The sequence below is a fragment of the Anopheles arabiensis genome, chromosome 3 (genome assembly GCF_016920715.1).
Source record: "Anopheles arabiensis isolate DONGOLA chromosome 3, AaraD3, whole genome shotgun sequence".
Lineage (NCBI taxonomy): Eukaryota > Metazoa > Arthropoda > Insecta > Diptera > Culicidae > Anopheles > Anopheles arabiensis.
The window spans coordinates 66,670,419-66,688,057 of record NC_053518.1 but is presented as its reverse complement, the minus strand read 5'-3'; the positions used below and the strand labels follow the sequence as shown (position 1 = coordinate 66,688,057).

Below are 17,639 nucleotides of genomic sequence, written 5' to 3'. Positions count from 1 at the left end.
GTTTGAATCCAGGGTTGGATAGAATACAAATTTCTATATTTTGTAGATTTTTTTCGGAATTTTGGAAGAAATTCGTTTATTATTTAAGAGGTATATTCGAACAAATTATGATAAATGATTGAAATATAAACAGCAATTTGCTACAAAGAAGTCTTCAATGATTATTCTACAATATGGAAATGATATCAATTGCCACTATCCTCTTGTAAACTGCATTTTAATGTCATTGACCTTGCATTGACCTTGGCATAGTAGACAACTATAACACACTTTCCGTTACTCTCAGATGTTGTTGGTAATGATCGTGAAAGATATCGATTGCTATCTGTGTGATCTTTGACAGGAATTTAAAACCTTACACCTTGTAAATGATATCTGAGATATCGGTACATCCAATATATTGAACATGTCGTGCCTTTTAAAAGTTTTATAAAGCACATTACATCTCTCAATATACTCATCTTATTAGCAGTTGGAGTTAGCAATGTGCTGACGGTTGTTTTTAACTCTATTGTTGTGTGAAGATCGTGTTGCTTGCTTTCATTATCTCAGAATTGATTCTATTCCATCAAACGCTACTTTGCATTTCTACTCGTCAGAGCCTCTGATCTATCTTCTATAATACAAATTCTAGCAACGACTAACGGTGCGTTGCTGCAGGGCTTCTTGAACCATTTCGCATAAAAGCAACGACTGTTGCAGCATGTGCGAAGTATGAAACAGAAGAGCGTAGCCCCTATCCAGTCTACTTAGATCAGACTACTTTGTCTCACCTTTTACATTGAACATTTTTGACCGCTTTCTCTTTCAGTCTACTTATCATATTGCTCTCTTACTCTTTCATTCATTATTCTTCACCGTTATCCGTTTTTTACCAGACCAATGAATCAATTAGTTCTCAGTCAAATTATTGGAGTGCAATAATGATCAAAGAAGAGCAGAATAAAGAAACATTATCCAATTCAATCCGGCCGTGTTTTCAAATTTAATATTAAGACTTTCAAAAATACAATAAAAGAGCCTGGGATAATATTTTTGAAAAACATTTACGGAGTCTGTCACCAGAAGTGAAATATGAATTGACCTCTGAGGGGCAGCAAATTCAAGCGGGATAAAGAAAGAGTTTTGGTGTAATTTTTTGCGAGGTTTTTTAGCATTTTCCTCTATACTGATATAAAGAAAAGGATATGTTTCAAAATTTTAAAGTAGATTATGAGGGAAAATGATAGCAAATTTGGTAAATAAAACCATGCTCCCTTATATCTAAGATACATCTGGGTCTGACATTCTGTGACCTATTGTTGAAGACTTGGTCTAAGAAATACGAACAGTGAAACAGTGTGAGTAAATACTCTACACCAAATTCAAATATCATACGCCATGGTTTTTGCGAAAATTTCTTAATAAATTCGATTGCAGAACCTTGTAACCGAACTAGATTGACTAGTATTTTTAAATTACTTGATGAAGAATAAGGATAAACGATGAGAATGTTATCGAATTTTGGAGAGATCAACTAAAGTGAAAAATTTCAATATTCACATAATATTCGAAAACAGATGCTCTTAAACTCTTAAACTTATGGAAATGATCTCTATAGCACCCTTTTTGGGCAAGCAAATTGGACTGAGCCTATGGACTGAGTACATAATTATACTTAAATAATCAATGCTTTGTAATGAACAAATAAATATTATTTATAATAAATATCAACGGAAACGACAACGACTCAAACTATTTATGATAATTATCAAGCATATCACCTGATCTCTCCAAGCCTCTAGAATACTAGAGGATTACATAAAAAACTCAACAAAATATTCAAAACAATGTGTCAATTCAAAATAATTGACCACAATTATACATTGTTGTATTAAGAAAATGCTGGCCTGGGGGTCTATTCGATAGATGTGGCTCCTCCTCAGGGACACTAGGACTGACTACTTGTCTGGGAAGCTTGTATAGACCGGGATCGACGTTGTACGCCACAAAAAGGGCAGAAAACTTGAATAAATTGAGCAAAACTTTTCTACATTTCCGCTACATAGTAAGAGCCACTCCCTATACCTCTTTGCGTCCAATAAACACCTTCAATAGGTCAGCGCCGCGGGAGGTTATCATCCAACGACGCATAAGCCACTAGCACACTAAACCTTCCAAAGCACACCATGCGACGGAGCAGCTCCCAATCGGGAGTAGAATTTTTCGCAAAAGCAAACACTTCCGACCTGCTTTATGCATAGTTCCGCGTTGCTGATAGCTGTAGAGCGCGCGGTACCTTTCCCGCTGGAAACACGGCAGGGCGTCTCGTCGTCGGCGTTCCAGCAATCGCAACTATGCGACCGCTTGGAATGACAATAACGCGCCACCAACGCGGTATAAATACGCGAACGCGATCGTTACCTTTTACGCGCTGCACCTTTACTGTCGAAAGTGCTTTACTACATCTTACTAGCATGAAGGGACTGGCTGTCTTGCCACTGCTGTGTGTCGCTTCGTTCGGTGTGCGCACGGTGTGTTCGAAGTTGCTGTACAAAAATGTGGAAACGTTCGATTTTGGGAACGAGCTGGAGAATCGTGACGGCGAACAGGGGAAATCACGTGCAAACCGTACCCAGGAACGCATCAATCTAACTGTACCAGGTAAAGTGTCTTTGGAAAGGGATTTGGAACGATCACTCTGATTGATCATTGTCGATCTTCAACAGGTACTAAATGGTGTGGACCGGGTAATACGGCCAGCGATTATGAGGATCTTGGATCGAACTCGGAAGTGGACAAGTGCTGCCGCGATCACGATCATTGCGATAATATACCGGCTGGAGAATCGAAATATGGACTAAAGAACAACGATTACTTCACAAGGTACGAAAATACGTCGTACTGGAGATGAACTGTCGAACTAGCATGCTCCTTATTGTTTTCAGATTGCACTGCAAGTGTGATCGCGACTTCCAGAACTGTCTGCGACGTGTCAATACGACCTTCTCCAATAAGCTGGGCAACTTTTACTTCACCGTGCGTGATCAGTGCTACAAAAAGCAACACCCAATAGTGGACTGTGCCGAGCATACAAACAAGTGAGTTTCAGCAAAGCTTAACTCCTTATTAGATGTCTTATAATTATCTCTTCTCGGTAGAATTTTCCTTCGACGCTGCGTGCGGTACGTGCTGGACACCTCGCGCAGTGATATGTGGCAATGGTTCGATCTTCCGTTCTACGATGACAACGTGCTGGATGGGTTTTAAAGAATGGGCTGTGAAGTGGAGAGTAATTGGAAGACCTTTTATTAATCGAATAGGACATCCAGCCTGTATCACATAGCTCTCACACACACACACATAGCTCGTTCTATTCTTACGCTGGGACGGAAATGCACCACAAATTACCACAAATTTCGTTAGATCTCGTAGCTAGCCGCTTGTAGGGGTAGAAGAATTCAAAGGATTGAATAAACGTTGTATAAATAAACCTTCCTCAGGCTTCATTCGTTGACTAGAAATTGGTTTCGCTTTTTGAAGCACCGCCCCCCCCCCCCCCCCCATGTCGTCCATTTTATTCGCTCTTGGTCTTTGTGTCGGTCAGGAACATGTTGCGGAAGGTGGCCGTCTTGAACAGTGGCACCGAAAGCACCGCACCCATGCACGATCCAATCCAATAGACGATGATATGCTCGAGGGCGGAATTGCCCGCACAGCCCCACTTCAGGGCGGTCGCCAGCACCGGGTTGAAGTAGCCGCCCGAGTAGTTGAACGCTGCAAATACAAAGATAGCTGTATCGTTACGTTCGTGCCGGTAGCATCGCGCTCCTGCTCGGATTTCCCTTTACCGGCAACAACCAGGCTCGTTCCGATGAACGAATCGATGAACGCACCGAACCGGGCATCCTTCTCTGAGATCACCTTCGATGCGAGCCGGCAGCAGAGCGTCGCAAAACCTTCGATGAACGCACCGAGGTACTGGTTCACCTGTGCAATCAATCCAAGCAAAGTATTGGTTGAGGAGTTCATGATTTGGCGTTTACATTTATCTTACCTGTAAGTCCGCCTTGCAGTCTTCGAAGGCACGGCCTTCGTGAGTTTCAGCCAGCTCAAACCACCAATACAGCTGCACGTAGCGGAATATGCAGCAGCCTCCCATCAGCTGGGCCCAGATCTTGAGCGAAGCCTCCTTGAAGCTTACCTCACCTATAGAAACAGTGACGATATTTAGTGATCTTGTTGTTTGGAGGATTATGGAATAATTAAAGGATTTAATGAAGATATCTAGTTTGTTAAGCAGAGATCATAAGATTCAAGGTTTAGCAGATGTTTGCAAAAGATCAAACAGATGATGTCTCGAACAACATATATGCTAAACAACATCTAACGATCTCTCGAGACGTATGAAGAATTATCGTCATGCCCTGATGATCTTCTGATACGGTTATGGACACTCCGCCAAAAGTAGGTGATCTTGAGCCATCTTGGGGAATACATGATGTCTCACACTACGCTACTGAAACTTTCCTTGTGTAGATCGGGTTTTCACGAATAATTTAATCAGTTATGACTCCACCTGACACTGATGACAGGCAATGGTCTTCGGATTATGTGTGAGTGTAGCAGGTTGACCCATAAAGAGAGTCGAACGACAAAACGGGGCATTAGACTGTGGATTACAGCGTGGGCAAGAAGTCTTAGAATACAATAGTTTTACCGTATCTTCAGAAACCAATAAGTGTCGTTATTGAACCAATAAAAGGGTGGCGTTATCACAACATAGTTAACTCTGATAATCACTTGAAAGAGGATTGCCACATTGCTTTAATTGGTCAAATTATCTTATCTTGCAAAATTGCATGATAAATCGTTTAAAATTCTGAAATATTTATTTTACAAAACAATGAGATGATCTCATGGAGTAATGACTAAGCGTTTAATAAATTACAGCAATGATTTTAGTCGAAGATAATCTAATATGGAACCTTAGTTGGATATTCAAGTTCTTAGTAATATAATATAGTAAACCATGCTGTGTTTTCAAGGTGTTGTTGGTTGTTGTGCAAGCCAAACTGATTTCACGTCCCTGGAGCCTTCTTAGAACTTCAGAATCCAAAGAGGCAAATTATATTGAAGGTTATTTTAAAAAAATAACCTTTTTTTAAGAAAAGCTTTTATAAATGCTCCAAATTACTACTGTTACAAATTAATGTTTTAAATGATTTTATCCTCCATTCCGTTAATATAGATTTGTTTGCAAACATTTTTTCGTTCATTTTTTTCTTTTAGCTTTGCTACCGAAGCAAGCAACGTTCATTTCCGGTTGGCAAGTGTCTCACAGTTTAGACTAAAATACAAAAAAAAAAACACATACAAAACCCGCCCTAGTCTAGCAGCTGATGATGATGGTGAAAGTAGTTAAAAATAAAACGTTCTCGCAAGCCTATATGATGAAGGTTGTGTTTTGCAAAGAGCAAAACACTAAAAATACAGAAACAAAAACGCATAAAAGAATAGGACACAGTTTTTTTTTACAGAGAACACAGATCATTGCACATTCCACGGACGATTCTAGACGGCCGGATGGTCATTTGAGCCCTAAATCAAATTGCACTGGCAACGATCAAACGTTGATCTCGTCAGTCAGTTAGGGTGTTTTTTCTTATATAACAAAAGCCGCCACTAACCTTCGACAATCTGTTCCATGTAGGTGTAAGGGCAGGCGGTAGCCGAGCCCCAGTTGCGGCCCCACCAAATGGTAAGCGTAAACAGGAACACCGCGTACGTCGCGACGCCAAAATTGTCCGCCACTGTAATAAGTTCACAAAAACTTCAACCATTAGAACTTGTTCGAAATTGTTCCCTTTTTGGTTGTTCTTCGCTACCAATTATCAGCTCGAAGCAACATCCGCACAGTTCTGCCGCTGCTATCGCCTCGAAAATTAAATCCTTCACCAGCCCATCTTTCGACATGCGTTCGTTCAGGCGGCGCGCTACGATCGCGAAGATGCAGGTAAGCGCAATGAAGAATGCACTGTAGCCTAGCTGCTCTATGGTTGCCATGGTCGTTCGTTTATTATATCGAAGCAAGTAACTTTTCAAACTTTTTCGTTCTCTGTTTTCAAAATTCACTCTCTAAAGTTGCACTATAACCACAAACTTATTATGATAATACTTTTTGCCACTTTTTCGCGCCACAGCAAACTAGTTTCTGGGCAGCTCGCGATGCTCACGATCGAGATCGGTCACCGACTGGCGGACTGTCGCGGTGTGATGTAAAAATAAACCGCCAGACCAGCGAGCGACACACACAAGATACACTTTAGGATGGGCAAAGGTTTCCCCACATCAATTGCCGCTATGCTACCGTTTGGTGGGGAGCAAATGTCCACAGGGCAGCGGCAGGAGTAGCAGCATCATAAACACGGGAGGAATAAAAACGTGAGCGTGTGTACCGGCCGTTAACGAAGCATACTTGCTCGTGGTTGACGCTGAGGGGATTGACTGCATATGAGGTGCATCGGCGTTGGTGTAAGCTGGTGATGAAGGGTAGTTGATATGATTTTAATTTAATGTTGTGTATTATGTAGTTGTGGCCAATGGTGATGTGTGAGTTTGGTTACAACCTTAAAAGTCTGTAATCAACAAATTTGCTAACTAAAACAATTCAGCAACGAACTTTGCGACCAAGAAGATTGCGACCAAGAAGTTTACGACCAAGAATTTTGCGACCAAGATCTTTACGACCAAGAATTTTGCGACCAAGAATATTGCGATAATGGCTTGGTCGAACCAGTGCATTATTCTTGGCTGCAAAAAATGTGTCCAATAAATTATGCTGATTTCACTATTTTTCACTATTCTTGCTTTTCTTGCTGCCACAGCTACTCGACCGAACAAATCGCCCTCGATTCGTGCAGTGCACTGGTGCTCGAATGTTGCCGGCTCGTCTAGCCGCCGCTTATCGATGGCGGTTTGTTTTGCACAAAAATTACGATGATTTTCAGCTGTTCTGTCAGTCCCTATCGCGGTGTTATTTTCGTACCGATCGCAATCGGGCCATTTCTGGTTTTGGATTACTATTTTTTATTGAAAGTACAAATATTTTGTGTACAGAGTGTTATACAAAAGTGATAAAAGAACAGCAAGAATCCAGATATTGCGAATTTGTTTCATAAAGTCAATTAGACTTACATTATTGTGTGCATCCTTGGAGGTGTGCCCTCTCCCTTATATCATTAAAAAACTCAATATCAAACTCCTTCACAGAGCATTTCAAGTGGATTAATTGGTTTGATTGCGAAGTTGCCTGCCCTCCCCACAGAATCTATTAAACAGCGGGCCCCAAAACAAGACACCCCGCAAAAGAAAACACTTTATCTCTTATCAGCTGTAGATTTCATCGTAGCAGAACGAAAACATAAACCGCGACAACAGCATACCTGCGCCGCGTTGTGGACAGGTACAGGTTGAGGTGCAAACAACGCGCCCTGTCCCAGTTACAGCGTACACGCAGCAGCATACGCATCGTCAAAAAGCGCGTACCCCAACACTTGTTGTTGCTGTTGTTGTTCAGCTTCATTTAATCCAAGTGCCCAAATTGGATGAGACGACATCGTTTCGCACGAAGAAACCGGTTTGTTACATAGCAACGGGAAGAGCGCAGCCACTGGACCATGTTTGTCAGACGCATTCTCGCCACAAACAGGTACGAGTACAGGGGGTGATGTTCGCCATTGCAGAAGAATTGCAAACAAAAAAATTGATAATTTGTGTGTCGTCTTTTTTCTGCTTCTCTCTTTTTAGGCACCGTCTTTTGTTGCAATCTGCCTCGTGCCGTGTGATTTCACTTGCGGATAATGCAACCAGCATTGACGGTGGCACTGTGCAAACTCGATCACTTCACCATGAACGACAGCATCAATCAGGTGGTGGCGGTGGTGGAAGGGGTGGAAACCGGCCGGCTGATAGTACGCCGCTATCGGCGACAGCCGCCGTCATCTTCGGTGGATCGTTATTGACATACTTGATAACGGAAAAGATAAGTACGTGTTGCTTTTTGCTTGCTTGTCTGCTGGTTTGCTGCCAATCTTTTGCTTGACGTGGTTACAATAGGAAGTGGGGGGTGTTGGTGATAGGATGGACAACTTTCTCTCTATATTTGTATGCGAATTAATTGAAATGGCAAAGAGATGAGATAAGAATGTTGGGGTAATTAGATAGATTAAAAAGCAATTATGGAACTAATTAAACAAGCATTGGCTGTACTGTTAGGGTTAGATATGCCAAGGAAAGCATAGTGATGAATGTCACAACAATAGAGAGAAACCTAGGTTGGTTGCCTAGTAACCAATCCCACCAAGCTGTACTTCAGATGTATTGAAGAGTACATATGAAGGAACTAGTCCCTTGAATATTAAAATTTAATCTTTCTCCCTCCTCTTTGCAGAAAAAGACAGCAACAGTGTGTACGCAAAGGAAGCATCATCACTGGAAGAAATCCGCAAAGCACACGACACCGTGCGCAAAGACCTGCCCGAATACACGATGGACGAGATTGTGAAGCACAACGGCCCTTCGGCCGGCATCTGGGTAACGTACGGGGTCGGCGTGTACGACATAACCTCCTTCGTGCCGAAGCACCCGGGCAGCGATAAGGTGATGCTAGCGGCCGGCGGTGCCATCGACCCGTTCTGGCACATCTTCCAGCAGCACAACACGAAGGAGGTGCTAACGTTGCTGGAATCGTACCGCATCGGTAATCTGCGGGCGGATGATGTGGTCAGTACGAAGGACCTGCACGATCCCTGGTCTGCGGAACCGAAGCGCCATCCGATTCTGAAGCCTGCGACACAGAAACCGTTCAACGCGGAACCACCGGCGTCCGTGCTGGTGGACAGTTTCTTGACGCCGAAGTAAGCGATGAACTTGTCTTTTCATTGAAATCCCTATTTATAACGTTGTTTCTCTATTTTAGTGAATTTTTCTACGTCCGCAACCATCTCCCGGTGCCGGAGGTGGACATTAAAAGCTACGAGCTGGAGATGGAGAACGAAAAGACGGGCCGGAGTAAAACGATTCGCTTTCCGGATCTTCTCAAGTACCCGAAGCACACCGTCACGGCAACGATTATGTGTGGGGGCAATCGACGAAGTGAAATGATGGAGGTCAAACCCATCAAGGGACTGCCGTGGGGTGCTTCAGCCGTCGGCAATGCGCAGTGGACCGGTGCACGACTTTGCGATGTCCTGCGGGACATGGGCGTAAAGGAGGGCGATGAAGAGGGTCACGTACAGTTCGAAGGGCTCGATACGGATCCAACCAGTACACCGTACGGTGCGTCCATTCCACTGGCCAAAGCGATGGACCCGCGAGGCGATGTGATACTGGCGTACGAGATGAACGGTCAACCGTTGAACCGCGATCATGGCTTCCCGGTGCGCGTGATTGTCCCAGGGGTGGTTGGATCGCGCAACGTGAAATGGTTGGGCCGGATTGTGGTGTCGCGGGCGGAAAGTTCCTCCCACTGGCAGCAGAATGATTACAAATCCTTCAGCCCCAGCACGGATTGGGATACGGTCGATTTTAAGAGTGCACCGGCGATACAGAACATGCCCGTCACGTCCGCCATCTGTACACCGGCCAGCGGAGAGACGGTGCAGGTGGAAAAGGACGGATACGTGACGGTGCGTGGGTACGCTTGGTCCGGCGGTGGGTCGGAGATTGTGCGTGTCGATCTGACGGCGGATGGTGGGAAAACGTGGACGGTGGCAACGTTGGACGAGAGTGAGAAGGGTACTGGGCCAGGGCGGCACTGGTCGTGGTCACTGTGGACGGCAAAAATTCCGGTACCGAAGGGGCAGCGCGGGGCATCGCTCGAGATCGTTTCGAAAGCGGTCGACAGTAACTACAACACGCAGCCGGAATCGTTCGCAAACATCTGGAATCTGCGGGGCGTCGTCGGCAATGCGTACAGCCGGGTGAAAGTGAATGTAAAGTAAACCCCGCCCGCGTGCTGCCAACCATAGTTGATAAGGGTGATGAGGGGCGATAAGAAGGGAACTATTTTGTTCAGTAGTCGTGTAGTGCGATTATTACTTGATTTCGTTCTGACTGAAAGTTTTTGAAGTGTAACTGAGGAGAATGGGCAGTTCAAGGGAAAGCCCTCTTTGAAGTGGCCTCAGCTGAAGGTTTTTTAAATATATTTTTTTCACTTACCTAGTAAGTTTCGGTGGTAACAAGGTGCAGCTAAGCTGCTCTGTACAATACATCACATATTAATGTTAATAAATGATGTTCTTTTTCAAAATTTACGAGTTATGATTGTGTTTTATTTAAATGCAGGCTGTCTACTAATGGGGTTTTGAATTGATCGTTTATTTTACTGATTTACTGGTATTTTCTGACTGACAATTTTGTACTAGACGCTGTAAATTTGGGTCGTTTGTGTCTCCGAATCAGGACTTAGTGATTCTACTTTGTATTGAGCGTATCTTGGATTCAGATTCATGTATCTAAATGAGTCTTTAAAGGGAATCAAATGAATTGGATTTGTTGGGTAAGAATATCGCAATGAATTCAGCGATTCACAAATCATTCAAAATTCAAATAAACGTTGTTGCTTCGTGATTCTTTCGTTTAGAATCGTTCATATGAATATTCAGTAATGAGCGATTCAATTCTCGAATCAAATCTCAAGATTTGAGATACAAATTCAAATATTCATTTTTAAGATTCATTCTGATTCAGTGAAATTCATCGAATTAATTAAGCAGTTGAGATATCATGGTGCAGCTGGGTGTTAATGAACTCCAGATAATTTAAACAATAAATATTTTTCATAGTTTCTTTTCTTCTTTCCAATCATGTCAAAAGAACTACTCAGAATAATCGGTTTCTTGGCTCGATTCGAGAGCGAAATCAATTAAAATAAAAAATGATTCATATAAATGAATCTTCTCAAAAGAATAAAGTACGTTGGGATCTTGTTAGTGTTGTGCTTCGCGATTCTCTCGTATATGAATGAATGTACACAGTGATGAATGGTTTGAATCTCAAATCACGAATCCGAAGGGAAACACGATTCTTTAAAGATTAATAAATCTCTAGTGATTCATTTATATCAATAGATTTTAGGTCATTTAAAGATTCATCAGTATATACCGATTCAAGAATCTAACGCTTTTAGATTGAAATTTAAAAAAAAACTCAATTTCAAACTTCATTCTGATTCAGTTGAGTTAATTGAACAGTTAAGAGAACATGCAACAAGATGTTAAACAATTCCGGATACTTCATATAATGCCCTTTTTTAATACTTTCCTTTAATATTCGGTTTCATGATTCAATTCGAGAGCGAAATGCCTTAAAATGGAAAATAATTCATATCAAGGAATCTTCTCCAACGAAGAATAAAGTACGTTAGGATCTTGTTAGTGTTGTGCTTCATGAATCATTCGTAAAGATTCATTTATACGAACCTTCAATGAAGAGTGTTTTGAATCGCGACTCGAATTACACGAATCACATGATTGTTATGAATCTCGAGATTCATGAATATCTAAATATTTTGCATATCTTTTACACGTTTACATGTAATCTTGGCCTTTATTTTTAAGGTTGTTTTAGCCAATTCTTCGCTCCTGGATGATACTATAACATATTCTTTTCAATGTTTGCTTTTGGTGCCACTTGGAGATCGATGAATTCAGCAAATCCTCGGGTCAACTTGATTCCTATAAGAGACAACGAACGAAAATGCATTTATAGACCAATAAAAAACAACAATTTTAGTTATATACCTTTAAAATGTTATCCATTTATTGCCAACGAGTTTGAAAAGAACAAAAAAAAAATCACTAAAACACTACGAATGTAAAATTCAAATTAAAAAAAAAAACACAAAAATTCCTACTCACTGTTATTCTACACAACTAAAAAACTGCAAGTTTTATCTTTATTGTAGTTGTTGACAATTAAGCGCTAAATCGAAAGCAAAAACATATGTTGCTTTTCCGTGTAATATAATAGTACAGGAAAAAGGGCTAATGACGACGAAGCCCTCCGCTTCAGCTTGAACCTAAAGTGGGACCTCTCTCGCTCTCTGTCTCTCGTCACCCCTTTTTCCCCTAATAAAATGCTCTTTACTATTTAACTTTTTGCATCATAATTTCTTTGTGATTTTAATCCTGCGCTCCTGGGGGGAAGCTGCTTCCTCTCTCTCTCTCCGATGTTCACAAGTGGAGCAGCAGGCAGAAAGTTACAATTAACACTACCGATAACACTACGCAATTTTACATTCCCCTTTTTTGTCTCAGGGTCTCTGGCCATTTGAAAGAATTCTTATTAACGAACTCATTCCGCTTAAACAAGCGCGATTGCACCACACACATTCTACCTCTGCTCGGGAAAGGAAGGTTAAACGAGATAATGCTGCAGTTCACTGGGTCAGTGTGTATCTCTCTCTCTCTTGCTCTAGAGGATTGCGAAAAGTGAAAGAGATGATAAAGGAAATTTCTCCGCAAAATCAACTGCTTGCGCGCAAATAATTATCACATCCGTGTAGTGGCTGCTGTGTATTGTACGGTGGTGATTGATTTTGACAATCAATCATTTCCTTTCCACAGACACAGAGTTGTGTGTTTATTCTGAGCGAGGGATGTTGTGCTTTGCAGCAGTGCAATTCAAAATAGAATTCTTACGCAGCACTTATTACACAAATCGATTTTCGACGGAGGTTTAAACGCTACAGTTACAGTTATACCTATAATCCTTTCCTTTTTGTGTTTATGTGGTGGTTTGTATGCCATATTATTTTCCTTTTTGTGTAGCTGGAGTGATGGGGGGTTTGGTGGTGGTTTGAGTCTTTTGGGGGTGGCTCTTTTAGTTTTTGTTCTCCTTCTTTTCCGCTTCCTCCGAGCCGGTGCTACTGCTGCTTCCGCTACTGCTACCGCTGCTACCCTCGCGCTCGGATGCCATCTGTAAGCAAGAATATTTGAATTTTTAATAAAAAAGCCTTCTTTTGCCCCGTTAATTCGTCTAAAAAGAAAGCAAAGAAAGCATTACCTTTTTGTACGCCATTTCGAAGAGCTTCAGGGACGACTGCTGCAGCGCGCTGGTCGTTTTGCGCACCTCCTCCGGGTCGGCCTCCTCCTTGTTGGCCAAAATTTCTCGCACCTTGGCAATTTCTTCACGCAGTTTGTCGCACTGCAGGAAAATAGGTAAAAAAATTGATTAATTTGTGTTAAAATTCAAATTCAAATGATTCGTTCTCCTACCTCTTCCTTTGGTAGCTGATCCTTGAATTCTTCCATCTTCGTTTCCGTATCGTGCACGATACCCTCCGCCTGGTTGACCGCCTCGATGCGGTCCTTCTTCTGTTTGTCGGCCTGTGCGTACTGTTCCGCATTCTTGATCATGTTTTCGATTTCGTCCTTGCTCAGACCGCCCGACGATTGGATGACGACTGTGGGCATTCACAAAAAAAAAACGAAATTATTCATTAGATTTCAACGATTGCAAATTAAGAATGGTGTACTCCCCCCCGGGCAAATACTCACTCTGTTGCTCCTTGCCCGTTCCCTTGTCCCTCGCCGACACGTGCACAATACCGTTCGCATCGATATCGAACACAACCTCAATCTGTGGCACACCGCGCGGTGCCGGCGGAATGCCGACGAGCGTAAACGAACCGAGCATCTTGTTGTCCGACGCCATCTCACGCTCACCCTGGTGCACCTTAATCTCTACCTGCGTCTGGCCGTCCGCCGCCGTGGAGAAGACTTGCGATTTCTTCGTCGGAATGGTCGTGTTGCGGTTAATGAGGCGAGTAAACACACCGCCCAGTGTTTCGATACCGAGCGACAGGGGTGTCACGTCGAGCAGCAGCACATCCGTCACATCACCCGCCAGCACACCGCCCTGCACGGCCGCACCCACAGCGACCGCCTCATCCGGGTTGACCGCGCGCGATGGCTGCCGGCCGAACACTTCCTGCACGAGCGACTGGACCTTGGGCATGCGCGTCATACCACCGACCAGCAGCACCTCGCCAATGTCCGACTTGCTCACCTCCGCATCGGACATTGCCTTCTGGCACGGCGCGATCGTGCGCTTGATCAAATCGCCCACGAGCGTTTCCAGCTTCGCACGCGTCAGCTTCAGGTTCAAATGCTTCGGCCCGGACGCATCCATCGTCAGGTAGGGCAGGTTGATGTCCGTCTGCACCGACGAGGACAGCTCACACTTGGCCTTCTCGGCCGCCTCCTTCAGCCGCTGCATCGCCATCGCGTCCTTCTTGATGTCGATGCCCTGGTCCTTCTTGAACTCGGCCGCCAGATAGTTCAGGATGTGGTTGTCAAAGTCCTCACCGCCCAGCAGCGTGTCGCCGTTGGTGGACTTCACCTCGAACACACCCTTCTGAATCTCGAGCACGGAAATGTCGAACGTACCGCCGCCCAGATCGTACACCGCAATGATTTTGTCCTCGCTCTTGTCCATACCGTACGCGAGCGCGGCCGCCGTCGGCTCGTTAATCACGCGCAGCACGTTCAGGCCCGCAATCTGTCCCGCATCCTTCGTCGCCTGGCGCTGGGAATCGTTGAAGTACGCCGGCACCGTAATGACCGCATTCTTGACCGGTGTGTTCAGGTACGCTTCGGCCGTTTCGCGCATCTTCATCAGCACGAACGCACCGATCTGGCTGGGCGAGTAGACCTTGCCGTCGCTGCCCTGCACCCACGCGTCACCGTTCGACGCCTTCACCACCTTGTAGGACAGGTTGGCGAGATCTTTCTTGATTTCGGCATCATCGAACCGGCGGCCGATCAGTCGCTTGGTGGCGTAGAATGTGTTGGCTGAGTTGGTGACGGCCTGGCGTTTGGCCGGCATGCCCACCAACCGTTCGCCGTCCTTGGTGAACGCCACATGGGATGGGGTGGTACGGGCGCCCTCCGCATTCTCGATGACTTTGGCATTTTTGCCCTCCATCACGGCGACGCACGAGTTGGTGGTGCCGAGATCGATGCCGATAACTGCACCCTTCACCTGTTCCGATCTGTAAATAGGAAGATGAAGACAGGGGTGAGCGGAAGCAAGAGGAAAGGGTTCAACCTATTCAAACATCCTTTCTAAACCTTTCTTTGCTTGAGCTTGGGACATTTGAGGACAAAAGTTGCACATTTTCATTTAAAGCGCTTGCCGGTACAATAGACCCTCATGGTTCAAACCGAATTTACGTCATTGTGCACTTAGTCATGGTCAAGGTCAACAGATGAACATTAAATCCTAAACGTCAGGTCACAATAAACCATTCCTGTAAGCCTATTTTTACAAAGGTACATCACAGTTGCCAGGATGCAGCAGGGTACACCTGCAATCTAGAACGTTCTACGCAGCAACACCACCGCAGTGTATCGGCAACTACATACTTCTTCGATCAGCTAACCCTTCTCCTAATTACGCACCAGCAAGTCAGCCCGCACTGCCTAACTACGCGTTATGTTTCAAAATGCCCATTTTCACTGCAGTTTCCTGTCTCGATATTGCAATATTGTAATAACATCCCGTTTGAAATTAGTTTCGCAACCGGGTGTCATGTGCACTTCGGCACCACTTCCTCCTTAATCTATCTTGCTCACGCAGTATTTCATCATACTTACTTGAACCGGGCCAGCACATTGTTGGGCAATGCTCGTCCCTGTAATAGAAATGATCGAACGGTAGAGCTTGTGTTAGTTGCATGAGATTGAGCAATGAGACGAAATTAAAGACTTTAATTTAAATGTACACATATTATTCCTTTTCATACAACAATTCCTTTCCATCGAAAGTTGTGCGACCCCCTTCTCGCATGATAGGGAGAGCGAGCCCTGTTACACAAGCCCTCCCCATGTTTTCTAACCTCACAATCTGCGCCACCACCAGCAGTGCAAGATTGTTCCGGATCGCGAACACGACCGGCACGGAGGCTCGATGTTTTCCCCTCCCTAGCAACCAAACTCTACTTACATTTTGTAGCAAACTGTGGTTTTCCACCAACGTGCGGGACAAATATCTGGCTGCCTTCAGCATTTTCGTTTCTTTCTGTGGGGTCGGTTTTCGGTAACACACACACGCACGTACACGCACTAGGGATTTTGTGGGATCCGCACGCACGGTTCAACGCTGGAGCAAGTTATGATGCAATTGTTTGGAAAATTTTTCTTCCGAACCTCCTCGTGCGTTTGACAGCGCGAATGTTGGTGGGGGGAGAGAACTGTCAAACTGATTTCTAGAATTTACCTCGACGGGACGTTTCCCAAGTGGCATTTTGCAGCGATATCGGCAGGGTGAACGGCTTTTCGTTCTGTTTTTGAGTAAGTTTAGACTTTAACATTTTAGTATAAAAAAGAAAATGTAATTGAAATTATATTTTGTGAGACATTTTGACTCTGTTTTTGTCCTGAGCATCAGATTTTTCCATAGCTTCTGGTTTGCTCAATAGATGGCGTATTATTACTCATCATTATATTGCTGTCCTTTTCTTGCAATGTGTTTCGACAAGCTTTATCCAATCATGACCTCCCAAGAGCCACAAATCCACTAAACGACCACTAAACGGGTTCTAAACGACTAAAGCTCTCTACTTAAACGGAATATAGAAATGCCTCTCTTAGCAGCCGGTAAACGACTGATGCATTCTAAAAATAGCAAAAACAAAGCTGGTGGCGCTCTCTGTTGGTGGGATACCCCAACCAGTGGAGCTTCCTCGCTAGGAGGAGAGCTTTCTCATTTCCTCTGTACTGTTGTATGGTTTCGCATTGAAGTTATGCATCGCTAGAACTATAACGGCGATTCGATTGTTTAAATACTAAACTCCAATGTGTACCATTTGTACAGAAGCAAGTGAGATTTGAATAATTTGATCGTGAGAAAATTTAATATTTCTGGCTTTTAAGCGGTTTCAATTTGTTAGCCAAAATGCCATTTATACCTAACTTGAAGCAAATTGTACTGATATGACATTTAATCTGTCAAATTTAGAAAACCGCGTATCTCCGAATCCGCGTAAGTCGAGAACCGTGTAACTCGAGAACAGACTGTAAATCAAAATATAAATTTTGTTGATACTGCAACAACCACAAGAAACCGTGCCGAATATAAGCGTTGTGCAATCGAAGGCGTGTTATTGTGTGTGATGTGTTATTAAATTGGACAAGAGTAGCTTACACCATCTGACATGTTAACAAGTGGTAGACAGCGGTGTCTATTCAAAACGACTATTGTTCTAAACAAGTGGACAGTTGTTTATGGGACTGGTAAACGCTGTAAATACCTTCTAAGTGCCTTCAAAACCGTTTAATACTGGTAGGGCTTTTATTCGAGTGGAAACTCCTTTTTTTAATACTCATAAAAAAAATCTACAAAATTTATGCAAGGTGTGTAATTTTCAGTTCTCTAAACTATTAGAGCGTTTCTACATACACCGAGAATGCAGCTGAGAAAATAACTGACAGCATGCTTTGACAGCGTCTGACAGCATTTTCGGTGAGAGAATTCTCCTTGGCATGCAAAGAACGATGGAGCTGAGAAAAAATTGAATTGGCAGTTTATAGCGATCGATCAATTATAGTTTGCATTTTTGCTGTCTAATAATCGTAGATATATTATTAAAAAGT

At 43.6% G+C, this 17,639-nt stretch overlaps 4 protein-coding genes across 6 annotated transcripts; 2 read left to right on the top strand and 2 right to left on the bottom strand.

Annotated features, from left to right (window-relative positions):
* The first annotated feature begins 2,413 nt into the window (after positions 1-2,413).
* Positions 2,414-3,503, top strand: LOC120899861 (phospholipase A2-like). Its single transcript, XM_040306147.1, has 4 exons — positions 2,414-2,643; positions 2,709-2,865; positions 2,928-3,080; positions 3,141-3,503. The coding sequence occupies exons 1-4, from the start codon at positions 2,457-2,459 to the stop codon at positions 3,247-3,249; spliced, it is 606 nt and encodes a 201-aa protein (XP_040162081.1). The 5' UTR covers positions 2,414-2,456; the 3' UTR covers positions 3,250-3,503.
* LOC120899860 (aquaporin-11) lies at positions 3,266-6,264 on the bottom strand. The gene is made up of 5 exons (XM_040306146.1): positions 5,868-6,264; positions 5,670-5,792; positions 4,037-4,188; positions 3,831-3,969; positions 3,266-3,756 (listed from the first exon to the last, which is right to left on the bottom strand). Exons 1-5 carry the CDS (start codon positions 6,043-6,045, stop codon positions 3,557-3,559), a joined length of 792 nt encoding a protein of 263 aa, XP_040162080.1. The 5' UTR covers positions 6,046-6,264; the 3' UTR covers positions 3,266-3,556.
* A 723-nt stretch (positions 6,265-6,987) lies between these two features.
* LOC120899859 (sulfite oxidase, mitochondrial) lies at positions 6,988-10,295 on the top strand. 3 transcript variants are annotated; one of them, XM_040306144.1, is made up of 5 exons: positions 6,991-7,077; positions 7,252-7,690; positions 7,789-8,027; positions 8,432-8,897; positions 8,960-10,295. In XM_040306144.1, the coding sequence occupies exons 2-5, from the start codon at positions 7,659-7,661 to the stop codon at positions 9,981-9,983; spliced, it is 1,761 nt and encodes a 586-aa protein (XP_040162078.1). In that variant the 5' UTR covers positions 6,991-7,077; positions 7,252-7,658; the 3' UTR covers positions 9,984-10,295. The 3 variants fall into 3 exon arrangements, with proteins under 3 accessions (XP_040162077.1, XP_040162078.1, XP_040162079.1); XM_040306143.1 differs by having other exon boundaries at positions 6,988-7,690; XM_040306145.1 differs by lacking the exons at positions 6,991-7,077; positions 7,252-7,690; positions 7,789-8,027 and adding an exon at positions 8,104-8,315.
* Positions 10,296-11,889: 1,594 nt separating this feature from the next.
* On the bottom strand, positions 11,890-16,227 carry LOC120899858 (heat shock 70 kDa protein cognate 5). The gene is made up of 6 exons (XM_040306142.1): positions 15,991-16,227; positions 15,642-15,679; positions 13,542-15,037; positions 13,260-13,447; positions 13,048-13,188; positions 11,890-12,960 (listed from the first exon to the last, which is right to left on the bottom strand). Exons 1-6 carry the CDS (start codon positions 16,051-16,053, stop codon positions 12,865-12,867), a joined length of 2,022 nt encoding a protein of 673 aa, XP_040162076.1. The 5' UTR covers positions 16,054-16,227; the 3' UTR covers positions 11,890-12,864.
* Positions 16,228-17,639: the final 1,412 nt, after the last annotated feature.